At 45.5% G+C, this 27075-nt stretch overlaps 1 protein-coding gene across 2 annotated transcripts in view; it reads right to left on the bottom strand.

The window, feature by feature from the left end:
- LOC144480155 (coagulation factor XIII A chain-like) overlaps positions 1-27075 on the bottom strand; it is a 116487-nt gene that overhangs the window by 7685 nt on the left and 81727 nt on the right. For both annotated transcript variants that reach the window (XM_078199302.1, XM_078199310.1), the window contains exons 10-13: positions 25308-25396; positions 19403-19556; positions 6966-7247; positions 3723-3883 (exon numbers count right to left, since the gene is read on the bottom strand). In XM_078199302.1, coding sequence (XP_078055428.1) covers positions 3723-3883; positions 6966-7247; positions 19403-19556; positions 25308-25396 — 686 coding nt within the window. The remainder of the gene's footprint in view (positions 1-3722; positions 3884-6965; positions 7248-19402; positions 19557-25307; positions 25397-27075) is intronic.

The raw sequence follows: 27075 nt of genomic DNA on the forward strand, positions 1-27075 counted from the left end.
CATCTCACCTCATCTTCGCCTCACTTTTATTTCTTTATCTTATGTTCTGCACTCTCAGTTCAAAAGAAGGTGCCGTTGTAACACATGGGGTTTATTGACTAGCTGTTAACTCTACAAGGGCTTGATCCAGACTGAGGCAAAGCCTGTGAGGCAGCCAATGATGTCATGAACTAAACATGTGACTCGGCGCTTGAAGTGACCATGCAACAACAACCCCAAATATATAACATTTGACTTGCCCCATTGTCACTCTCTTTGACATTTGTCCCGCTAAACCCTCCATTATTGAATCTCTCCTGCTCTCCATCCGATCACAGACATACCTTTTTGTTCTTCCATACATTTGCTCAAAGCATTTCAAACTTTCTCAGTTCTGATGGAAGGTTACGACCTGAAACGTTAACTCCGGTTCTCTCTCACAGATGCTGCCCAGGCCTGCTGAGAATTTCCAGCATTTTTCATTTTTATTTTGGATTTCCAGCATCTACAGTACTTTGCTTTTGTACGATGGACCTTTATGGATTTGCCAAGCTGTGGTCTGCAGCCAATTTATCTCCCCTCAAGACTGTATAGCAAATGAAGGGGAGCTTTCATACCAATACGTTTATTTTGGAACTGATCCTTGCTTTGACCAGAAGTGAAACTACCAGTGCAGATACTCTGGGATAATTTTAAAAATTATTATTCATTTGTGAGAGATGGGCATTGCTGGCTGGCCATCTCTAGACATTAGGGAACCAGATGGGTTTTTCCAACAATCGACAATGGTTTCATAGTCATCAGTAGATTCTAAATGCAAGATATTATTTTTTTTATTGAATTCAAATTCCACCATCTGCTGTGGCGGGATTCGAACCCAGGTCCCCAGATCATTAGCTGGTTTTCTGGATTAATAGTCAAGTGATAATACCATTAGGCCATTGTCTCCCATGGGTGGCACAAGTGTTCTATGTTTCTAACAGTGATAAAATATTACATCGATTCATTCATATTGTACCAATTCCCAAGGACAAATAACATCATTGAGCCACAAAGAAGAAGTCTTTGAAATGACTAAGCAAGTAGGGTTGATTTCTTTGTATTTTATTATATAGTGAAACTGATATTCTGTTTGCAAAACAAGCCATCCAAATGAAATCTTGACCTTACTCATTGAGACAGAGAATATAATGAAAAGCGCTTCCAAAAAAGGAATAATTATACTGTGCCGAATGACTGATAAATATGAACCACTGGACAAATATCAAAACTATTTTTAGAAGCGGTTAAATAATTATTAGGAGATCTCAAGATCACGGACAGGGGAGTTCCTGGAAAAAGAGTTTCTTATACACTTCCGGCAAAGATTCAGCAGGTCAGAGGATATTCTTGACCAGAAATGTTATTAGCTTAGAGCAACATCCATCGTACACTGCTAGCTTGAATGCAGAATACACACACCATAAAGAACAATGCTCCATTAATCATAAGAATGTCAGAAACATGCACACTATTCTGCGATCGTGGAGAAAAAATATTGCATTGCACAGAATTTTTGCTTCCCAAACAGCACATACAGAATTTTGCTTGAGTAGATTATAAAATAATAATTTATTTTGTTGCTTGAGATATAGATGAAGACAATAACCAAAAACACATACTCCTGGGAACTAATTATTAAACATCTAGTGCACACCATTTTTTTCAAATGTACAAAATATATTTTGCTACAAAAGGTCATGAATGAAGCCCAATCCATCACGCAAACCAGCCTCCCATCCATTGACTCTGTCTACACTTCCCGGTGCCTCGGCAAAGCAGCCAGCATAATTAAGGACCCCACGCACCCCGGACAAACTCTCCTCCACCTTCTTCCACGTTCTTCGACTCAAGAACAGTTTCTTCCCTGCTGCTGTCAGACTTTTGAATGGACCTACCTCGCATTAAGTTGATCTTTCTCTGCACCCGAGCTATGGCTGTAACACTACATTCTGCACTCTCTCCTTCCCTTCTCTATGAATGGTATGCTTTGTCTGTATAGCGAGCAAGAAACAATACTTTTCACTGTATACTAATACATGTGACAATAATAAATCAAATCAAATATGGAAGCATCTGAACTAGATGCAAACCAAATTAGCCCCATTTGAACATACAAATAAATATGGACCACTTTTGTTTAGCTACCTTCTGCTCTCCTCTGTCCTGACTTTTAATGCTTTGCGCATCCTATTCATTATCGTGCAAGGTACTCCCATTTTAGCACTTTTTTGTCATAGGTGCTTCGAGGTAAGATAAATCAACAAATTATTATTTTTTTATTCATTCGTGGGGCATGGGCATCGCTAACTGGTCCCGAGTTGCCCTTGAACTGAGTGTCTCACTCGGCCATTTCAGAGGGCAGTTGAAAGTCAGCCACATTGCTGTGAGTCTGGAGTCACATGTAGGCCAGACCAGGTAAGGATGGCAGATTTCCTTCCATAAAGGACATTAGTGAGCCTGATGGGCTTTTCTGACAATCAACAATGGTCATCAGTAGATTCTTAATTCCAGATATTTTTTATTGAATTCATATCACACCATCTGCCGTGAATGGGATTCGAACCCGGGTCCCAGAACATTAGTTGAGTTTCTGGATTAATAGTCTCGCGATAATACCACTAGGCCATCACCTCCCCTGTCTGCAGAACTGATAGAAGACCTAAAACTGGATGAGACAGTTGATTAAACATTGCCTTTTACTCCTGGGACCTGGAGACAAACCCTAACCCCGAGTTAATGGGTTGAGCGTTTCATTGTTGGGGGGTGGTGGAGGTAATGTCACTGGTAATCCAGTCTAATGCTCTGGAAGCATGAATTCAAATCTTACCCTGACAGCTGAGGGAATTTAAATTCAATGAATTAATAAATCTGGGATAAAAAGCTACTCTCAATAATGATCATCATTACTGGCTTGACATTAAAAACCCACCTGGTTTGCTAATGTCCTTCAAGGGAAGAAATCTGCCGTCCTTACCCGGCCTGGCCTACATGTGACTGTGAACACACACAGCAACGTGGTTCTCTCTTAACCCCTCTCTGAAATGTCTCACAGTTGTATTAAGCTGTTGCAGAAGAATCTGTGGGTGTACCCCTATCACATGGACTGCAAAGTTTCAAGAAAGTGGCTCACCACACCCCCTCAATTAAGGATGGGCAACAAATGTTGGTCGAGCCAGCAATGCCCACATCCCATGAATGAATGAAACAAAACTTAAAATAGGTTTGGATCCATTCATTGTAAAAGGTGGAACAGAGCTATGCGACTGGGCCAGAGTAGAAGGCATTTCATATGACTGTCATGTTTGACCTGGAACTGTTCATCAAACCATCATGCTTGACCTGGAACTGTTCACCTAACCGTCATGTTTGACCTGGAACTGTTCACCTAACTGTCATGGCTGACCTAGAACTGTCCACCTAACTGTCACGGCTGACCTAGAACTGTCCACCTAACTGTCATGGCTGACCTAGAACTGTTCATTGAACCAACATGGCTGATCTGGAACTGTTCATTGAACCAACATGGCTGATCTGGGGTTGTCTGACACGGTCACCCATGGGCTTCATTCAAGGACTAACACACCCTTCGTCTTGGTGAGTGCAAAACTAAAACCCTTGAGCATTTTGCTGTTTGTCAGTGGGATTTTGCTTCCTTCTTTTGCCAGAAACAACCATTAGATTAGATTTTACGCATGACTTACTCTTAAATTCAGGGTTGGAATCTGCAGGGTTACGGTCTTCTGAACGGCAAGAGTCTGTCCTGTTTCAGTTACATTCCCACTGACGAGAAAGTGCAGAATGGATTGTTCAACAAGGTGATCCTCATAATCCTTTGACTTGACCTTCACTTGTGTCTGATAAACTGAGATTGGTGAGAGAAATAGGTTAGGAAAATGACTTTGAACAGAAGGTCACTGTATAACTTGTTTTAAAGTTCGGAGCTGTCTTGTACTTGATGGTCCGATGAAAACGGTGTCCTGCTTTGTCCTAAATTGTTCAGTAATTCAGGTCAAATTGCTTACTCGATACAAATCCCTCATAAATCCACATGTGAAGAACTGAGTGTAAAACACAGCATGTACCTCACTACAATTCAAGACAATAATCCAGGAACAAAACATACTCTTCCGATGTATCAAACTTAAAGATAATTAATGAACAGAGAAGATTGTTCAACCAGGAGGTACAGTTGTGAAAAATTAGCCAACTGAAATGAAAATGCTCTGAATTGTAAATTAGCAATCTGAATCGAAAACTAGTTTAGCTGTAAAGGCAGGTGATTAATAACTGGGAAAGATTTGATTTATTATTGTCACATGTATTGGGATACAGTGAAAAGTATTGTTTCTTGAGCGCTATATAGGCAACGCGTACAATACATAGGGAAGGAAAGGAGAGAGTGCAGAATGTAGTGTTACAGTCATAGCTAGGGTGTAGAGAAAGATCAACTTAATGCGAGGTAGGTCCATTCAAAAGTCTGACGGCAGCAGGGAAGGAGCTGTTCTTGAGTCGGTTGGTACGTGACCTCAGACTTTTGTATCTTTTCCCCGACGGACGAAGATGGAAGGGAGAATGTCCGTGTGTAGCTGTTTTACAGAATGAGGTGAACTGGACTGGATTGAGGCTGAGAGGGTAAAGTGTGACTCAGTGGAGTTCCACAGGGCTCTATTTTGAAACTCCTGCCTTTGAAATCCTCGCTATGAAGTTTATGGCGATTAGGAAATACTTGGACAATTTTTTGCAAACCAATGTAATAAGCAGAATGAAAAGTGAAATTAAGATTAAGATAAATAATTTAGATAAATGCGAGGTGGTGCATTTTGGTAGATCGAACCAGGGCAGGACTTACTCAGTTAATGGTAGGGCACTGGGGAGAGTTATAAAACAAAGAGATCTAGGGTACAGGTTCATAGTTCCTTGAAAGTGGAGTCACAGGTGGACCGAGTGGTGAAGAAGGCATCCGGCATGCTTGGTTTCATTGGTCAGAGCATTGAATACAGGAGTTGGGATGTCATTTTGAAGTTGTACAAGACATTGGTAAGGCCACACTGTGTGCAGTTCTGGTCACCCTATTATAGAAAGGACATTATTAAACTAGAAAGAGTGCAGAAAAGATTTACTAGGATGCAACCGGGACTTGATGGTTTGAATTGTAAGGAGAGGCTGGATAGGCTAGGACTTTTTTCCCTGGAGCGAAGGAGATCTAGGGGTGATCTTCTAGAGGTCTATAAAATAATGAGGGGCACAGATCACCTAGATAGTCAACATCTTTTCCCAAAGGTAGGGCAATCTAAAACTAGAGGCATAGATTTACGGTGAGAGGGGAGAGATACAAAAGGGTCCAGAGGGGTAATCTTTTCACACAGAGGGTGGTGAGTGTCTGGAACAAACTGCCGGAGGTAGTAGTAGAGGCGGGTACAATTTTGTCTTTTAAAAAGCGTTTAGATAGTTACATGGGTAAGATGGGTATAGAGGAATATGGGCTAAATGCGGGCAATTGGGACTAGCTTAGTGGTAAAAACTGGGCAGCATGGACAAGTTGGGCCGAAGGTTCTGTTTCCATGCTGTAAACCTCTATGGCCCTATGACTCTAAGAATTGAATGACTATCGGCAGGTGTTAGCCACATTCAAATGGCGGCTGTGAACTCTTTGAAGGCATGTGTTTATGGTAAGCTCATTAGCATAGCTTCAGGTGCAGACTTGGATTGAGGTGAGGAGAGCACAACTGAAGAGGTGCCCCTGACACATGCCAATGTGAAACAACAGCAGCAACACCAACCTGAATTAAAGGGCACCTTTCAAGTAGTAAAATGGCCTTTTGGCTAAGATCAAGTGTAGTATCGACGTGCTGTACTTGGTTGAAGTCATTAGGTTACATTTTAGCTTCATTTGAAGCAATTTTTAAAAGCGGCATCTGGGTCTTTTGGCTAAGATGCAAATGAGATCAAGCCTTGGAGGAGGAGCTATGCCTACTCCAATCAGCTTGGATCATGTAGATCAAGCCCAAGACAGGAGGTGAGAGCCCTGTCTTGTCAGCTTGGATCGGGAATGTCTCAACTTGTTGAGATTCTGAATTGGACTTGATTGGATTGAATTGGATAAATAAATTTTTTTTTTAAAAATGTCCCAAAGTGTGCCACGGGCACTACCAAACAAAACTACACATTGAGTTAGGATTACATTCACTGGAGTTTCGAAGAGTGAGAGGGATCTCATTGAAACTTATTAAATTCTAACAGAATATTTCCGATGGTGGGGGAGTTCAGAGCTGGGGTCATAGTTTGAGGATAAGGGGTAAACCTTTTAGAACTGAGGTGAGGAGAAATTCCTTCACCCAGAGGGTGGTGAATATGTGGGATTCACTACCACAGAAAGTAGTTGAGGCCAAAACGTTATGTGATTTCCAAAAGAAATTCGATATAGCTCTTGGGGCTAAAGGGATCAAGGAATATGGGGGGAAGGGGGGATCAGGATATTGAAGTTCATGATCAGCTGTGATCAAAATGAGTGGTGGAGCAGGTTCGAAGGGCTGAATGGCCTACACCCGCTTCTAGTTTCTATGAGTCGCAAAGGAGGTACGAGGACAGGTGGCCAAAAACTTGGTCAAAGTTATAAGCTGTTAAAAGAAGTGAAATATTATGGATTCAGTGAATGCACCCACACCCTTGAGATCAATGACACCCAGAATTGATTTCCTAGCCATACAGAAAAATGGATTTTAATGGACATCCTTTAGAAATGATATCCTGTCGGACAACGGCCATGTGGCGCAATCCCATCCCAAATAAATACTTAAATTAGGCACATGTTGTTGTTTCCTCAACCCAAGCAAGCTCAACCCCCCCCACCCGCTCCCCCCCTCCGCTCCCCCCTCCCCCCACCCACCTAAGAAACTAAGCCCCAACACACCCAGAGTCAGAACATCTGGACTAGTGGGTCTTACCCTGATGAGGCTCGACTGACACTTTCATGGTCTTGTCCTTGATTTGAATTTTCGGGACTCCAGTGTAGAAGACCACGCTGCCGCTGAGATAAACAGTCATACTTCGCTTTTCACTGCTGTTGTTTTTGAGCTCTATGCCAACATCAAAGTTGGTGCTGAGCAGAACCTTTTCAGGAACATGCATGTTTATTGACACATCCACCGTGTCCTCCGTTACAGCTTGCTCCTTCTTAACACCGTACTGGACTGCTGCACCTTGCGCCATCCTGTCCTCCTGACTGCCTGAAGAGGATGATAACAGAAAAGGAGACAAGGTAAATTCTTCTCCAAATTGATCAGAAGACACATGAGATAATTTTAGTAGTCTTGTGTCCATTGGGAGGGCCGATTGATGACCTCTCTTATGCATTGCGGCATAGAATCATAACATCTTGGCTGACTGTCTGCGTAGAGTTTGCACGTTCCCCCTGTGCCCAACAGTGCAATGTTGTGCAAGTTAGGTGGATTGGCCGTGCTAAATTGCCCCTTCGGGTGGGATCTTCTGGCCACGCTCGCCCCAAAACCGGTAAAACCCACCCGAGGTCAACCGACCTTTGCATGGTCCCCACCGCTCCCCCCCCCCCCCCCCACCCCCATCTGCTATGAATCCTGTGGCGGGCGGGACGGGAAAATTCCCCGCTTAGTGTCCCAAGATGCCTAGGTTAGGGGGATTAGCAGGGTAATTACAGGAAAGGGCCTGGCTAAGATGTTTTGTCAGAGAGCAGACGCAGACTCGGGTGTCACTGGGATAGATATTGAGGCAAATCCCATAGCAGAAAGGGAGTTTCCTAAAATAGATTGGAAAATCCTGGATAGGTTTTTTTAGACGCACTCGCCCCAAGAATGGAAAATCCCGCCTGAGGTCAACAGACCTCTGCATGGACTGCCCTTCATGCCTGCCATGATTCCCGTGTCGGACAGAATGGGAAAATTTGACCCCATCTCTTTTATCCTAATGTTAGAGCTTCAAGACTTCCTACCCTTGTCACCTTGTTCATGCAACTTGCCTTTTCCATGAGTTCTTGCTATGAAGTAATTCTCCTCACAGCTAAATTCAATTTAAATGAAATATTTATTCTGGTACAATAAAAAATTTATTAACCTAGATTGTTTGAAAATTAGCATCTGTCGATCATGATTCTGATGTGGTGGATTTTCACATTTTTGACAAATCGGATATTTCACTCCTTCAATTGTGTTTCTAAAAGCTTTTACTGGTGAACTAAACATCCCCTATCGATTCCTCACGTTGTTCTGCACCTTCCTCCCACTCTCGCGCCGCCGCTACTTCTTTCACCATCGGTAAAATAATCATTTTCTTCACTTTCCACTCATACATTTCTCCAGTTTATTAATTCGGAATTGCAATCTCCATTCCTCCCCATCGCCCCCTTCCTACAGACAATCTAATTACTGCTGAAAATAACATGCTGTCAAAGCTTTTCATCTTGCATTCATCAGGACAGATGAAAGAATGCCAAATTTCAAAGGGAGCAACAATTTAGACCACATGAGAAAAGGGTGCCAAGTGGGCTCTGATTGGTCAATGCAAAAGAAATATGTCCAGGCATTGTGCCATTTTTTTAATTAATCAAAGCTATGGGGACAATAAGTCCCTGGTACATTCTCCATGGCAATGCCTCAACCAATCAGAGCTGACTAGCCAACCTATCAGTGCCCCTTTCTCTTGCAGTACAAATTGTTGGTCCCTTTGAAAATTGCCATTCTTGCACCTGTCCTGATGAGTTCAAGACATAAAGCTTCAACAGCACGTCTCTTTTTTTCAGCAAGTTCTGTACCACCAAGCAACAACAATATAATTAGTTCCCTCAGAATTTAGTCAGTAGATTTTAGTAGCTGTGATAGGATGGGTGGATAGTTAGGCCCAGAAATTGGTGAGCGCAGACATGCCAGCATGAATTAAGCATGAGGAACGGTCCATGTGTCAGAACGAGAGGCTTGTCCCTATCTTGGACAAGCCAATACTGGACCTCAGACCTCACTTACATGTGACCAGCGAGTTGCAGGGACCTGCCTGGTTTCCCAGGGCAACACGCCAGCAAGGACCATTTGAACGTTAGGGCACTGCATTCTCGGCGGGGGATCCTTTGGTGGTTCTTGAGTGAGGGGCTAGGTGATTGGAAGTGTTAAATCGGAGAGTAGTGAGGGGTAGTCCCCAAGAACTCACACGGAGGCAAGCCACAGGAACAAGAGTTTATTGAACGGACTGCTCTCCTTGCACTCCAGCCCTTAACCGCCTGTAAGGATGGATTCCCTGGCAGGTCACCCCCTCCGCCCTGGGTCACCTGACCTGACCTCTTAAAGGGGCTACGCCCCGCATATATAACAGGGAGTGTATGGGTGCAGTTGACAGCGAGGGATGGTATCAGTGAGCAGGAGGCAGGGGGACCATCTGGATAGGCAGTGGACATGCCCCACTGCCATGTAGGACATTTTCCTGCCCATTTTAAGGCTTCAAAAATATTCAGGATCATTGAGCCTGCAGGCCCAAAATCCTCATAAATATCCCAGGCAGGTAGTAGGTTATTTCCTATGCAGCGTAGAATATTGTTCAGACTTCTTTTACAATGTTGAGCATTTGCTGTTTGCTTAAAAATTAGTCAAGGTTTAACTACATTGCAATTCTCATTAAGGTGACAGATTATTACAGATGAAGCAACTTTACATTTTTAAATTAAACGTCATACTCATGTCAGAATTGGGAAAAAATTAAAACCTTTTTTGGCAATTAAATAAAGGTGAAGGAAAGGAAATATGATGCAGACTCAACAGAATTAAAAATGATGCAGATTATAAACAGCATTTTAAATTAGAATCAGCTATTCTGTTCCTCTCGCCCATTACTGATAAGCTGAGGCCTACATTTTTGAGACTCCTTCAGCCTCACTTGTCCACCCAGTGGGATGTTTCATCTCTGGGCTATTCCAGCCTAGCTGTGAATGCGACAGCGCTCAAAACAGGCACCTGGGTGGCGTGAATCGATTTAGCAGAAATTCAACAAAGGCTGATGTATCAGTAGGAACCAAGTTGCTGTTGGGGTTATAAAGGACCAGGGGGATGTGGAGGGCATAGAGGGTATGAGGGGCCATGGGGGTGGGTACAGGGGCATTGGCTGGCATGAATGGGGCATGGGGAGAATGTTGGACCAGTTTGGGGTGAGGGCTGTTTGTTGCGTTGGTGCAGGAACACAGAGGCAGGCCTCTGCACCCTGGCAACCTCCAGGCTGGGGGGCAGCGGGTCTGACTTCTAATCCAGCCCACCATCCCGCCCGCAATCTGAATATTGCAATCCCTACGATCAAATTTACAACAAATGAAGTGGTGTCCACCCCAGGCTCGGGATTTAAAATTTCCATGACAAGACAGGCCGTGAGGGAGTTTTCAGAACATCACGGATTCCAGCGTCTCTGCGATTATCCAATAGATATGACTAATATTTGGTTATGGGCGAGGACTCAGGTAATTTACCCTAAAATCCCCGAACAGCAGACAAGGGGCAGGATTTTCCCGACCCACCCACCTCGGGAATCGTAGTGGGTGGGTCAAGGACCATGCAAATGTCCATTGACCTCGGGCGGGATTTTCCGGTCTTGGGGTGAGCGCGGCCGGAAAATCCCGCCCAAGGTATTGGGTAGCTGTGTAACCCTCACCCCCTAGGGTAGAAAAGTCATGGGGGACATTAGTTTAAGGTGCTTGGGGAAAAGTTTAGAGGAGATGTGCGAGGCAAGTTTTCTTACACAGAGGGTGGTGAATGTCTGGAACGCGCTGCCCGGGGAGGGGGGGGGAGCAGGTACGGCATTTAAGGGGCAACTAGACAAATACATGAATAGGATGGGAATGGAAAGATACGGACTCCGTAAGTGCATGCGGTTTTAGTTTAGGCAGGCATCATGATCGGCGTAGGGTTGGAGGGCCGAAGGGCCTGTTCCTGTGCTGGACTGTTCTTTGTTTCTCTTTGTTCCTTTGACAGGGGTGGATGGACTACTGAATATCTTCCTGCCTTGTTGCTCCCACCTCTGTCAGCCCAGAGGAAAGAGTATCAGGCCTAAGGAAGAGCTCCTTGACCCCATTACTCCAGTTGGGTCAGAGGATGAAATGACTCACCATGAACGAGTTGCCCCGGTCTGAAAGTTACTTGTTTAAAAAAAAATTCAAGTCGAGAAAATGCACTGCACAATGATCTGACATTTAACAAGTCTATGGAAACACTTTTCCTCCACATTTTTTTTTTAACACAGGGATTTAACCTTTCAAATTTCAAAAGAGCTGACAGAAGAATTTCCTGAGAATGTCTCTCACTTCTCTACATTGTGAAACCTCAGGACTATGGGGTGAATGTTATGGGGTGAATGTTATGGGGTGAATGTTATGGGGTGAATGTTATGGGGTGAATGTTATGGGGTGCCCGTCCCCCATTCTCCAGAAAGTCCATGGTCAGCCAACCCACAACCAAAACCTGGCTGCCTCACAATGATGTTACGCTGGGTGTTGGGGGTGGGTGGGCACCTTAATTGAATCAGAATGGAACCTCTGGCTCCCACCTAGAAGAAAGCCCCACCCTCTATTGACTAGCTGCCAGTCAATCAGAATTCTTGCCGCCGCCAGGACCAGGGATGGAGGCAGATGGGCAAATTCACGCCATCAACCTAAGTGCCGGTTCTCCGGCTCCAACCCATCCCTGGGCCATTTTTCTGGAGGCTAAGGGGGCAGTGGCGGGTGATCACTCCTCGGCCTTTTGACTAAGATCAAGCCCAAGGTGGGGTGTGATGCCTTATCCTCTCATTGTTTGTCTCTTGTGGGGACCATGAATTGGATTCAATTGGGTTTTAAATTTGGTTTTTGGAGCAAGCAATGAGTGGATTTGGGTTTGCCTGCTCCATTCTGAGCATTGGCTTTGTAACTTTAAGAATGGACGGATGTGGGGTGAAGGGGAAGGTGCCCTTGAAGGCTATTGAAGGAAGCTAACTGGGATTTTCTGTGCAAGCAGCAGGAGACAGTTTAGCTGCCTGGAAAAGTGACCTCCCGGCAGCAGATAAAGGGGCTGGAGTGTCATCGGGCCTCAAAGGCCTTCCAGCCTGTCTGGATTCAGCAGCTGTCAAAGGTCAAAGGTTGAGGTGTATGCCGCACCCACCATCACACTTCACTACCCCACACCCCTCAACAATGGTGGCGAGGCTGCAGAATCTACTTTGTTACTTCAGATTGTCAGAAAGGTTGGAGAGAGGTTGTCTCCATTTTGAATCTCTCTCTCTTGCTGTCTGGGCGGGATGGGAAAATTCCCCCTCCTTCTCTCAATGACCTGCTGTGTCAACCTGCTGCTACTTCCAAGCTGGAAGGCCTTCGATTGGCTCCCCGGCTTTCTGAATCCGACCACGGTCCTTAAATGGACAGCGAGATCACCCTTTGCAGTTAATCGACCAAATCAGGGAAAATTACAGCTGTTTCCCCCGGTGTGCGGGCTTCTGACTTTCATTCGAAACCAACAGCTGGGTTCAGAGGCCTGCAGGAGAAATGCTGCTCCATGTCAAAAGATGGAGAAACATTACTTAGTAAAATCTAGTGATAGAACTATGGGGGTAGAATCGCTCTGCCAGCTGTGAAGGGACCATAGAACCATAACCATGCAGAAAGAGGCCATTTGGCCCATCAGGTCCGCACCGATCTTCCTAAAGAGCAGCCCATCCAGATCCTCCCCTCCGCCCTATCCCCATAACCCCGCACATTTCCCATGGTTAATCTCCCCGACCTACAAATCTTGGGACACTAAGGGGCAATTTAGCATGGCCAATCCCCTTAACCTCCACATTCTTGGACAATAAGGGGCAATTTAGCATGGCCAATCCACCTAGCCTGCACATCTTTGGACCATGTGAAGAAACTGGAGCACCCGGAGGAAACTCATGCAGACAATGGGGAAAACATGCAAACTCCACACAGACAGTGACCCAAGGCGGGAATCGAACCCTGGTCCCTGGTGCTGTGAGGCAGCGGTGCTAACCACTGTGCCGCAAATGCATATGATGAAGTTTGTGTTTACAGTGTCACTGTACAACTCAGACAGAGCGACACTTCCCCCACAAGCGCACATTAAATTTGTGCAAAAATAAATTACATGAAATTCCCAGCGGCATGACAAATTTGATTAGTTTTAATAAACTGTCTGATGAACCAGCAACGTGCATCTCCAAGAAGTGTCTCATTACACCAAGTTTTGATGATGTATGTATAAATCCCATGGTTAGATTATGCCACGTAACATTTTTTGTGGTATTAAATTTCTAGTTGGTGCTTTAAAACTGATTTTATTGAGCACATGTTGTGCTCATCACTCTCACTCTCGACATCTGCCCCGTAATCTTCTCCATTTCCCAGTTACAATCTTTTCACGCTGTACCCTCCAGGACAATGGGCCTGGTAACTATCAGAGAGAGACACACCTCCACACCTCTCCACACCTCTTCAGAATCATGCACAGATCTGCCGCACGATTATGCACAGTCGCATTAGTTGAAATTAAATATTCACTGATCATGAATTTCAAGGCAACATAAGTGTTAAATAAAATAAGCAGTGATGCATATTTAAATCGCCACATTACAGGAAGGATGTGGAAGCTTTGGAGAGGGTGCAGAAGAGGTTTTTAAAGTTTATTTATTAGTGTCACAAGTAGGTTTACATTAACATGGCAATGAAGTTATTGTGAAAATCCCCTAGTCGCCACACTCCGACGCCTGTTTGGTTACACTGAGGGAGAATTTAGAATGGCCAATGCACTCTAACCAGCATGTCTTTCGGACTGTGGGAGGAAACTGGAGCACCCGGAGGAAACTCACGCAGGCATGGGGAGAACTTGCAAACTCTGCACAGACAGATCGCTAAAACTAATCTTCCATCATCGATTTTAACAACATGTGACCCAAAAGACGTGCTGGTTAGGGTGCATTGGCCATGCTAAATTCTCCCTCAGTGTACCCGAACAGGCGTCGGAGTGCGGCGAAAAGGGCATTTTCCCTTTTGGCTAAGATCAAGTGTAGTGTCGGCACCCCATTGTCGGCCGCGCTTGGTTGAGGTCATTAGGTTACGCTGAGGCTTCATATGTTTCATATGAAGCAATTTTTTAAAGCGGCATCTCGGCCTTTTGGCTAAGATGCAAATGAGCTCAAGTCTTGGAGGAGGATCCTCCCCCTTCTCCAATCAGCTTGGCTCATGTAGATCAGGCCCAGGACAGGGTGGTTTTGTCGCTCGCCCTGTCTTGTCGGCCTGGATCTGAAATGTCTCAACTTGTTGAGACTCTGAATTGGATTTGATTTGATTGAATTGGAAAAGTATATTAAAAAAAAAAATTTCCACAGTAACTTCATTACAGTGTTAATGTCAGCTTATTTGTGACTAATAAATAAACTTTTTAAACTTTACTTTAACTTAAGTGCCTCAGACATTCTGTGGCCAAACTGCCACAAATTTGTTGCAAACACAAGGGAAACGGGAGCTGGTTATTCCGGTCAGTTGGATAATGAACAACCATTAATTGCCCCGAAACCCTCCCTTTCTATAGGCGTTTGGGCTGGAACAGCATTGATGTACAGAGCTCCGAAAGCTCGTGATTTCAAATAAACCTGTTGGACTTTAACCTAGTGCTATGAGACTTCTTACTGTGCCCATCCCAGTCCAACGCCGACATCTCCACATCATTACTCCTCAGTGACAGTGAGTGTTAACAGCGTCACTGTTATTGGCACCACTAAACCCAGGTGGCCGTCTCTACAGGACTTGCGAAGGTGCTGAAAATGTTGGATTCTCACAGGGTCGCAGCAACAATACGAAAAACAAAGAGTGCTTTGACAGGCTCAAAATTGATTGTAAAATATTTACAGCCTTTCAGACGGCTGCATAGGAGTGGAAGGACTGACCAGCCAGGCCAGAAGGACAGATACCCGGTGCAGAGGCACAGACTGAGGGTCGGACCATCCTGCAGGTTTCTGAGCCTGTCGGGTTCAAATGGAGGTCACAAGCCCGCACTGTGCGGCAAACGATCACTCGGTGCGATTTAATGGCCAGAGGGGGTCTCATCATTCAGTAAGGTGGGCTCTCAGAGCTAGAGGGACAATCAGACAACTCCCACCTTGAGGGGTGCAGCAGGCTGCGAGGGTAGGGAAGTGAGGGAGAGGGCGCTTCAAAATGGAGGCATCCTGCCTCTGAATTCTTTTGAACTAAAAGTAAAAAAATGCAATCGGGCCACCACTGGGGAGGGAGATGAGGGAGCCCTTTAGAGGGTAGCCTGCGGCCACTACAGTATCCAGGTTGGCAGGGAGAGTGTGACACAGGAAGGCTGCTCTCAGGCAGCTAAACTGTCCCCTGTCGCCTGCAGGAACCTGGAGACTGGCACCTGTAATTGGTCACAATAAGCCTTCAATGAATTGGGCCAGTTGCCCAGGTGAGACGTGGGCTCCCCCATCCCACTTTTGTGAAGATGGCTTGAAGGCAGGCAGACTGGCACTTCAGCTGGTGTTTCTACTCTTGATGTGGAGATGCTGGCGTTGGACTGGGGTGGGCACAGTAAAAAATCTCACAACACCAGGTTGAAGTCCAACGGATTTACTAAAACCTGTTGGACTTTAACCTGGTTTCTCTTCTGAGCACCCTTGGTCGGAATTGTACCGCCCGCCCCGATTCCGGCTAGATCCAAGGCTTGCAGAACGGAATTCTCCGTTGGCCTTGGACGGGAATTTATGAGCCTTGCCCGAGTGAGGTCATAAAATCCCATCCATTGTCTCTGCGTCCCACCCTGACTGCGGCTAGAAATCAAGCCCTCTGTGGGCCAGTGATAGCACCACGCTGTCTCTGAACCTCTGTTACTGAAGATGATGTGAAGGGCGTTGCTCTGTTTGGTAAACCTTCCATCTATCGTGCAGTTTCAAACATCCATCATCCCTCTCCTCACTCACTGACACTGGCACCCAGTTCATCAATGCCCCAATTTACATTTTATATATTAATTTATGGGATGTGTGCGTCACTGGCTGGGACAGCATTTATTGCCTATCCTTGAGGGCATTTAAGTGTCAACCACATTGCTGTGGGTCTGGAGTCACATGTAGGCCAGACCGGGTAAGGACAGCCTTCACTAAAGGACATTGGTGAACCAGATGGGTTTTTCCGACAATTGGTTAACATTAGACTTTTTGAATTCAAATTTCACCATCTGCTGTGGTGGGATTCGAACCAAGGCCCTGGGCATTACCCTGAGTTTCTGGATTACTGGTCCAGCGACAGTACCACTACGCCATCGCCTCCCCATATCTCAGCCATCTGTTCAAATGCCCGTGTGGATTCACCCCTCACTATTTCTGTAACCTCCTCCAGCCATACAACTCTCCAAAAGCTGCGTGTTCCTCAAGATCTCTTAAGCACCCCATATTTCCTATACCTCCATCATTGGTGGCTGTACAAGGCCTTAAGCTTATGAATACCTTCCCTCTCTCTCTCTCTCCCCCCTCTTCTTGAAACCTACCTCTTTGTTCTAATAATTCCTTTGGCTCAGGGAAAATCTCTGCTCCCATGAAGTATCTTGGGACATGTTGCTCCAGGAAAAAGGTGCTATATAAATGCAAGCTGTTGTTGTTTCATTCCTGTTCTTCTTGGCTCAGAAGGAAATTTGAAAAGGAATATATAAGTCACCTCCTTGGCTCCCTCCTGGGCCTGCTGCTCCTTGGCAATTGGTATTCCTTGAGTTCAGCTGGAGGCAACAATCTAGCCGAAAAAGAGCTAAATTGGCATCTGAGTCTGAATGATGTAATCACGCCCAGATCTTTGCATTTACCTGTGGTGAGGGTCTGCCACGCTCCCAAGGCCAGCCGGTTAAAATGGCAATGGTGTGCGAGTGCAGCTGGGAAAGGTGAGTGCCACATTGATCCGATACTTTAACCTCTTGCATGAACCACTCTCAGTGGGTGCAGGGGATTAAAATCGGGTCCGACCAGCTTCCCTTCTGGTGAAGTCTGCCTAAAACAGGCCTTTACCTCATCGTTAGTCATGGTTAGACTGTGAGTTAGAATCATAGAATGGTTACAGCAAAGATGGAGGCCCATCATCTCCCTGCCAGCTCTCTGGAAGAGCAACTCAACTAGTCCCATCCTCGCCCCTTCCCCAAAAGGGAAACCCTTTCCCATCAAGTATTTATCCCTTTTGAAAACCACAACTGAATCAGCCTCCATAATACACTCAACTAGTGCATTCCAGATCCTAACCACTTGCTGCATAGAACCATTTCTCCTCAAGCCACCCTTCATTCTTCATTGAATCAGGTTAAATCAGTGTCCTCTGCTTCTCAACTCTTCTGCCAATGGGAACAGGGTCTTTCTATCTACTTTGTCCAGACCGCGTCGTGATTTTGAACACCTCTATCAAATCGCCTCACAACCCTTTCTTCTCTATTGTGAACAATTCTCCAATCTATCCGTGACTAAATTCCTTGAAACTTTCACTAGCACGCCCATCGCAATGCATCCTGAGTGAGGCCTTTCATCCCCATCCTAGTCACAGGCCTCTATCCCCGTCCCAGGCCTCTATCCCCATCCTAGTCACAGGCCTCTATCCCCATCCCAGGCCTCTATCCCGTCCTAGTCACAGGCCTCTCATCCCCGTCCCAGTCACAGGCCTCTATCCCCGTCCCAGTCACAGGCTTCTATCCCTGTCCCAGTCACAGGCCTCTCATCCCCATCCCAGTCACAGCCTCTCTATCCCTGCCCCAGTCACAGGCCTCTCATCCCCATCCCAGTTACAGCCTCTCTATCCCCGTCCTAGTCACAGGCCTCTCCTCCCCATCCCAGTCACAGGCCTCTATCCCCATCCCAGTCACAGGCCTCTATCCCCGTCCCAGTCAGAGGGCTCTATCCCCGTTGGCTCTACCTTAAGCCAATCACGTCTCTTTTTTCTCCCAATGGTCACAGTCCTCTTCCGCACTCTCAATCACAGGTCTCTCTTTCCCCCGCCCCAGTCACCCCCCCCTCACCCCCAAATCAGGCTTACATTAACACTGCAACATGAAGTTACTGTGAAATTCCCCTAGTCACCACAGTCCGGCGCCTGTTCGGGTCAATGCATCTAACCAGCATGTCTTTCAGAATGTGGGAAGAAACCACAGCACCCGGAGGAAACCCATACAGACACGGGGAGAACGTGCAAACTCCACACAGACAGTGACCCAAGCCGGGAATTGAACCCGGGTCCCTGGTGCTGTGAAGCAGCAGTGCTAATCACTGTGTTACTGTGCCGCCCAGATTGTCACCCCCTCCCTCAGTCAATTATAGGCCTGTCTTGTCCCCTGATCGCGGGCCTGCCCACTTTTGATCACGGAACATTTGACCACAGACATCAGCCCCTTCTCCCCACCGGCCCAGTGGCACAGTGGTTAGCACTGTTGTCTCACAGCTCCAGGGACCCGGGTTTGATTCCCGGCTTGGGTCACTGTCTGTGCGGAGTTTGCACGTTTTCCCTGTGTCTGCGTGGGTTTCCTCCGGGTGCTCCGGTTTCCTCCCACAATCCAAAGGTGTGCGGGTTATGTGGATTGGCCATGATAAATTGATCCTCAATGCCAGGGGGACTAGCTAGGGTAAATGCATGTGGTTATGGGGATAGGGCCTGGGTGGGATTGTGATTTGTGCTGACTTGATGGGCCAAATGGCCTCCTTCTGCACTGTAGGGATTCTATGATTCTATGGAAATCAGATCTCTCCTGCTCTCCAGTGTTGATCCTCCCTCCTCTCAGTTGTGCACATCTCCACAAGCCTCCCAATTTCTGTCAACATCGTCAACGGTCCCAGGCCACCAGCTTCCCGTCATGGGTGCCCTCTCCTTCCCTTCTGCCAGGTTGTCCATTTGGCCAGACCCTGGATGGGAAGCAGAATGAAATAAATGATGCTGGGGTCCTGCTGATAAGATCAACAGGACCTGCTGTAACACCTGCCTTGGTGTTTATAGTCTCCCTGTCTCCCATGACTATCAAGGAGGAGATAGTGGAGTGGTGGTGATATCCCTAGACTGGTAATCATTCCAAATGCTCTGGGGACTCGGGTTCGAATCTCACCAAGGCAGCTGGTGGAATTTAAATTCAATGTTAAAAAAAAAACTGGAATTGAAGGCTAGTCCTAGTGAAGATGGTGACCAGGCCATTAATCATTAATTGGAGCACAAACCCATCTGGTTCACTAATCTGCTATCCTTACCTGGTCTATCCAGGCCTGCAACCATGTGGTTGGCTCTTACCTTTGCTTTGAGTCAGCTCAAGAACACATCATCTCATGAAAACAAATGCTAACTTTTCATTTTTTTAAATAAGGTTTTTTTTAAACAACCTTAAAGATGTGGGCCCATACTCACCCTCTGGGTATTTATATTGATCCGTGATGTCTTTACTTCCTTCCGATCCAATCTGCTTGGTAAGAATTAATTTTCCAACTTCTTGGGTCTTCACGTCACCTTTAATCAGGGAACCATCCTTTTGTCTGTTCCAGTATACAACATCACTGTTAACCTTGGAGCAGAAAATCAGAATTAACTCACACACAAAGTGTGGTAGAGTGGTTTATAACAGGCCACCAGGTCCATTCACAAAAAGATCATTTAGAAGGCCATGTATCTCAGTGATTGGTGGATATAATCAAACTGCACATTCCTTCAGTTGTCGGAGACCTGCAGAGTACAGACCTTACTCAACCAGCTTACAAAACATCTACTGTTAGATGTGATACCGCAATCAGGCAGCACTGACTGAACAATCCTGACTGTGCTAATAGATACACCAACAACCAATTTAAGATCATCAGTTGAGCTTGTAACATCACTCATTTATGCTGGTTAGAAGAGACATCCATTCATGCACAGGCACCCGATCTCAGCAAACAAAAGGAATATCATTGAATCATAGAAAGCAGGAGGAGGCCATTCAGCCCATTGAGCCTGCACTGACAACAATTCCACCCAGGCCCTATCCCCATAATCCTTTTATATTTACCCTGTTAACCCCTCTGAAATTAATTTAGCATGGCCAATCAACCTAGCCCACACATCTTTGGACTGTGGGAGGAAACCGGAGCACCCGGAGGAAACCCCTGCAGCCACGGGGAAAATGCGCAAACTCCACAGAACCAGTCACCTGAGGCCAGAATTGAACCCGGGTCCCTGGCGCTGTGAGGCAGCAGTGGTAACCACTGTGCCACCGTGCCACCCAATATGTTCAAGCCTTGCTCCTTCTTTGAATTACTCATTCGCTTGGGCAGCCTATAGTTCCCCAATGCTTTCTCCATGCCAATGCCTCAACCAATCAGAGTCAACTTTCCAACCACTCAGTGTCGACTTCCAATCCTTTTCTCCTGTAGTATAAATAGTTGCGATGGTTTGAAATTTGGTATTCTGGCATTTGTCCTGATGAGTGCAAGATGAAAAACTTCAGCAACATGTTTTCAGCAATATTCAAGTGATTTTAACATGCTCTCAATCTGCAGAAAAACAAACTCTGCCGGTGCCCTAATAGAACAATCTTTTCATATTGGGCATGTTTCTAGGCTGGGTCACTGGATAAATACGTAATGCCACACTTTACAATCTTCTGGACTCAACATTGAGTTCAATCATTTCAGATCACAACCATCCCCATTGTCACTTCCTCCGGGCACATCCTGTTATATACTTAAAGGGTTGAATGGTTGCTTTAAGGGCTGATCACATGATTTGATGGTGATGTCATTAGGGTGTGTGCTCAGGCTGCTGTTTTACTTTCAGTTTTGTATTTGATGCAGAGCAAAGAGCAGCTCCTCAATAAAACCTGTTGTGTGTTAGTTGAATCTATGCGTGCAAACCAAGCCTTTTCTTTCTCTGTTAAAACCCACAACACCTAACCTAGTTGGCGCATTACAGAAAGAAAATGACGACAAGGATGGAATTTGAACCCACACATGCATAGCACTGAAAACACTCTGTATAGGAACTCCATGATTCATTTTCTTCATTGAAAGGACTCATGGACCCTAACTGACCTGCCATTTCTCTTGCCAGTACTAGTAACTCGAGAGTTTCCTTCTTTACTTGTCTCATTACCAGCCCCCCTTTGCCTTGCACTGCAATCACTCCCGCCATTCGCTCTCTTCAATCTTCCATTCTATCCCAGAGTTTCTCTTTTGCTCTTTCCTCCCCTGCCCCTGTTAGATTTCTAACATTTCCCAGTTCTGAAGAAAGGTTGCTGACCTGAAATGCTAACTCTGTTTCTCACTCTGCAGATACTGCCAGTCCTGCTGACTATTTCCAGCATCTTCTAGTTTTTATTTCAGACTCCCAGTATTTTGCTTTGGTATGCAACGCCGCATCTCATCCCATGGGACAGTTAGAAAGATTGGCCGGAAACTCAAACCGTTGCTAAGTCACAAGCCAGTAGCGGGGGAAGGGTGGGGAGCGATTAGGGGAGAAGATAATGGTCACAGCTCTGAGGAGGAGGAAATGATTAATATCAGAGAATGAAAGAGACAGAATATTGGGAGAAAGTGAATGTGAAAAAGCAGAGAATGGAGGAGACAACACTTTCAAGAGAGCAACAGAGGAAGTGAGAGAAAAATTATGAACGTGTTTTGGCTTTTACTTTCTTCAGCTAATGAGATGCTACGGCACTAATAACGTTGTTATTGACGGATTAACATAAAGGCATGAATACTCACAGTTAAGTGATGCATGGCGCATTCAGAAAGGAGGAAAGAGATTTTTTATTGCAAGAACAAATAAAGTTAGCTTTAGTATACTGTGCTCAATTACACTGACAACAATTTCAGCACCTTCCCTCTCTAACAACTTTTATTTTTAACTTTGCTGAAACCATTCTGGGATGACTGTGCAAGGCTGCATCTTTTCCCAGTTACATGTTCAACCCACTGGGGGTGGGTGGCGGAGTAATTTTCGCAAAGTCTTTATTTGATCATCTTTTTGCAAACAATTGCACCTCTTCCAATCTTAATATTTCCATATATGCTAAGAGCTCAAACATTCCAAATCAATTGATTAAAATTTGAGGTGTTAATTAGAATGGGTTGTAGAATGGAAAGGTACAGAAAGGGAGGTGATGGCCTAGTGGTATTATTGCTGGATTATTAATCCAGAAACTCAGCTAATGTTCTGGGGTCTTGGTTTTGAATCCCGCCACAGCAGATGGTGGAATTTGAATTCAATAAAAAATATCTGGAATTAAGAATGGTGACCAGAAGAGCATTGCTGATTGTCCAAAAAACTCTCCTGCTTCACTAATGCCCTTTAGAGTAGGAAATCTACCATCCTTACCCAGTCTTGCCCACACGTCACTCCAGAGCCACAGTAATGTGTTTTGATTCTCAACTGCCCTCTGGGCAGCATGGTGGCACAGTGGTTAGCAATGCTGCCTCACAGCTCCAAGGCCCGGGTTCGATTCCCAGCTTGGGTCACTGTGCGGAGTCTGCACGTTCTCCCCATGTCTGTGTGAGTTTCCACTGGGTGCGCCCATTTCCTCCCAAAGTCCAAAAGATGTGCTGGTTAGGTGCATTGGCCATGCTAAAATTCTCCCTCAGTGTACCCGAACAGGCGCCAGAGTGTGGCGACAAGGGGACATTTACAGTAATTTCATTGCATTGTTAATGTAAGCCGATTTGTGACACTCATAAATAAACTTTAAAACTTTAACTCTGAAATGGTCTAGCATGTCACATTGTCAAGGGCAATTAGGGATGGGCAATAAATGCTGGCCAGCCAGCGATGCCCATATCCCACGAATGAATAAAAAAAGATCACTGTCAGATCAAGTTGCATTTGTTGACTTACACGCATTGGAAAGCAAATTGGGTGAATAATTCCATATCACCAGTGGAATCCTCACTCAGCAAAAATTCTGAAACTAATTCTATTGCTGCTTTTGTGTCAATGGCTGTTATATCACAGTAAGAAGTCTCACAACACCAGGTTAAAATCCAACAGGTTTATTTGGTAGCAAATACCATAAGCTTTCAGAGCGCTGCTCCTTCGTCAGATGGAGTGGAAATGTGCTCTCAAACAGTGCACAGACACACAAAATATTCTGTAACTTGATTTTGTGTCTCTGTGCACTGTTTAAGAGCACATTTCCACTCCATCTGACGAAGGAGCAGCGCTCCGAAAGCTTATGGTATTTGCTACCAAATAAACCTGTTGGACTTTAATCTGGTGTTGTGAGACTTCTTACTGTGTTCACCCCAGTCCAACGCCGGCACCTCCACATCATGTAATATCACATGCAACTATGAAAAATGCAAGAACAACTCCCTTTCTAACATACTTTTACTGCAGTAAAATGTTCCAATCACACTTCACAGGTGCATTATCCAACAGAATTGGACATTGAGTCACATACAGAGCCATCATGGAAGGTTATAAAAGCATCCGAAAGAGAAATTATCCTTCAGTTATTCAGGACATTAGCGAGGCCACATTTAATTTACTGTGATGTTAGTGTACCTTTAAGAGAGTTTTAAAAAATTATGCTCACACCCTTAGCTGATGTCATTGTTGGGAGAAAGAAAAAAAACTGTGGACAGGTCAGGTGAGAAGGATTGATTTTCAGTTTCAGTTTGGAGCTGCAGGTTCGAATTGTGTTTTAGAAGGGACAGCAAGCTAAAAAGAACTGTTTTCCCTCTCTCCCTGTTGTTTTGAAAATTCTGTTGGTTTCCTGAAGGCTGAAACTCTGCTGTTGTTGGGGGCTGGACCAAAGTGTCTCTGGTGCTTTGGGAAGCTGCCTTGTCTTCAAACTATTTGGAGTGAATCCAGAGAACTGTAGACTTCAACCAACGGACTCAATTTCCATTATCACGTGGTCAGTAGTCTGTGCTGTGTTAAGCCTGTGAAAAGGGGTTTTTGTTGTCTAAGGGTGTTGGTTTTAATTGGAACACATTAGAGATATTCATTAAAAGTTATACGTTATTGTGGTTGTTTTGTTTCTTGTTTGTAATTGATAAAAAGTTCTTGCTAATTTTCTTACTATACATGTTAACTATATTCTTAAATAAACTTTGTTTGATAAAAGCTCCCTGGTGGGTCTTTTGAATCACACCTGAGGTGGAACATATGCTTTTCCTAGCCAAAATCAAATTGCAAAACTTATGATCCAGGCGGGCTTCATAAAACACTTTGGAGTTTCTGACCTGAACCATAACAATATTCTGTACAATATTGGTCTCCTTCTTTAAGGATGTAAATGCATCGGTAGCAATTCAGAGAAGGTTTACTAGACTAACACCTGGAGTGGGCTGCTTCTCTTGAGGAAAGGTTGGACAGGCTAGACTTGTATCCGTCAGAGTTTATAAGAGTAAGAGGTGACTTGATTGAAACATATGAGATTCTGAAGGGTTTTGGTAGTGTGGATGAGCCATGATCTTATTGAATGGTGCAGCAGGCCTGAGGGGCTGAATGGTCCTGACCCTAATTCATATGTTGACATGTATGTATGTATGTATGAGTCACAGGGAAGATGGGCATGGATTTGGGAGGCAGCAACACATTCAAGGGTTTTGGAGAGGAAAGTAAGTTTGGAGAAAGGAGGTTAGTTTGCAAGGAGGAAGAAGTGGTGTGTTTTTTAGAGGGTATGGGGAGGTGGTAACAGCAGATCTGAAAGGGGATAGTATCAAAGGAAAGAGAACTGTTAGCAATCTCTTTAGTACACGGGCCTGGAAGTAAAGTTGGGTGTTCAGCAGTTTAATGAGAACGGGATCATAGCCAGAAGCATTGGAATCCCCCTCATTCCCTCCCAGGTTAATATCCTCTATGGTCAAATCAGTGATTTCTAATCCAAAAATATCAGCCATGATTGAACGACGGAGCAGATTCGATGGGCCGAGTGGCCTAATTCTGCTCCTGTGTCTTATGGTCTTATTGACTTCCAAGCCTGTGCCGATCATGATGCCCTAACTAAACAAAGAAAAACCTTACTCAGTCCGTATCCCTCTATTCCCTCCCTATTCATGTACCCATCCAGATGCCTCTTAAATGTTGCTAATGTGTCTGCTTCCACCACCTCCTCCGGCAGCGCGTTCCAGGCACCCACCACTCTGAGTGAAAACCTTCCCCCGCACATCTCCCTTAAACTTTCCCATTTATATTGAATGGGAAACAGAATCCATGTCTGTGCTGCATGTTACGAACAAAACCTTCAGCAATGAAACTGTTCTGCTGGCTCCGACTGGACCGGTAAGCCCTGATCATATAAATTTCAAGGAGAGCTGTACATCCTTGGGTTTCCACATACCTCTGCGTAAATGAAGGGAGCATCATATGGAAAGCAAACCTGCCCATGTTTTATGGCATTAACAGAAGCTGGTCCACATCGAAACATGCCTAAGGAATGGAACATGAATCATCAAAATAACATCTAACTCAATGGAAAAAATGTATCCAAAACTTCACACTGCAATGAAAATTAAACTTCAGAGCAAAGGAGTCAAGTGGAAATTTGATGAAGGAGGACAAGGTTTTGACAGGTTTAGATAAGGTGCATGAAAGAAAAGTTATTTCCAATCGCTGATGGCACAAGGTGGATTATACATTTAATGTTTTGGGCAAGAGATGCAGGGGGGATAAATCATAGAATCCCTGCAGTGTAGAAGGAGGCCATTCAGCCCATTGAGTCTACACCAACCACAATCCCACCAGGCCCTATCCCCATAAACCCACATAATTACCCTGTTAATCCCCTGACACTAGCGTCAATTTAGCATGGCCAATCAACTTAACCCGCACATCTTTGGTCTGTACATTGTGAGGATTGTGAGGATGTGAGGATGAATATTTCGATACAGCAAGTGGTAATGACCTGGAACTTGCTACCTGGGGCAGGTGGGGGGGGAGAGGTGAATGAATGATTCCAAAGGGTAATTGCGCGGGTATTTGAAGGAAATAAACTTGCAGGGTTCTGGGGTTAGTGGACAAGAATGGGACTGATTGGATTGCTCCACAGAGAGCCGGCAGAAACTCGATGGGCCAAATGACTTCCTTCTGTGCCATAATCACTCCATGGGCCCTATTTTACCATTTTGATTCTAAGTGCTGGGCGGACTTGAAACTGGGAGTGTTTCAGATCCGACTTTTAGACCCGTTCTCAGACGCCCCCATACGCACCCTGCCTGGAAAATATCAGCAATTCCGAATTGTGCCGCACAAGCCTGTGGGCGGGGCTTAACGCGCCCGAAATCCTGCAGCTCCAATCGGAGCCTCCAACTGCGCATGCGCAGAGAAACAATGATAGAATGCTGCTCCCCTGCCACATCGCTCCCGGGCCGGATAATGCCTCCCCCTGGCCCCCACAGACATTGCCCCACCCCTACAACATTACTGACCCCCTTATCCACCCCCCCCACCCCCCTGCCACCCAGACTGATCACGGGCCCTTCCCCCCTTCATCCCCACTGATCTCAGGCAGAGTGGCAATGGACCCCCCCCCCCCCCGCCCCCCCTCCCCAATCTCAAGCAGAGAGCCGTCAGATGCTCAGTACCCACCTCCTCACTAACTGGAGCGCCCGAATCGGAATTTCACACCGATTCCGGATGGGTGAATGTGGTGGTGAAGGGGGGAAGTGCCAGTAAAGTCGGGTGTGCAGCCCATTAAGGCAATTTAAATGCATGCAAATGCATTTAAATGACCGTCCCGCCCGTTTTGGGCGCGGTCCCAATCGCGGCCATTTTCAGGCCTTGGCAAAGGGGGAACCGGCACGGAGGCGGTCGCGGATCGTGCTACTCGCCTCACGCCTGACTTTACCAAGTTTCCGCGCCCAAAACGGGCGCAATGCGATGGTAAAATCAGGCCCCGTGACTTTATGAGGCATAATGGGGCCTGACGTTCAGACTGGCAGTTGCAAAGGCACAGTGGATACACGAAATAATGTACCTGGAATTAGTTGGCACAGAGAATAATTTTAGATAAATATGTATCACTTTTTACTCATCCCTCTCTCTATCTGTTCTTTCTCCTCTCCCCTTTTTCCAAACTTACCAAAATCCACTTATCCTCCCATCTTTGG

Source organism: Mustelus asterias, chromosome 2, assembly GCF_964213995.1.
Source record: "Mustelus asterias chromosome 2, sMusAst1.hap1.1, whole genome shotgun sequence".
In the NCBI taxonomy this organism is placed as follows: Eukaryota; Metazoa; Chordata; class Chondrichthyes; order Carcharhiniformes; family Triakidae; genus Mustelus; species Mustelus asterias.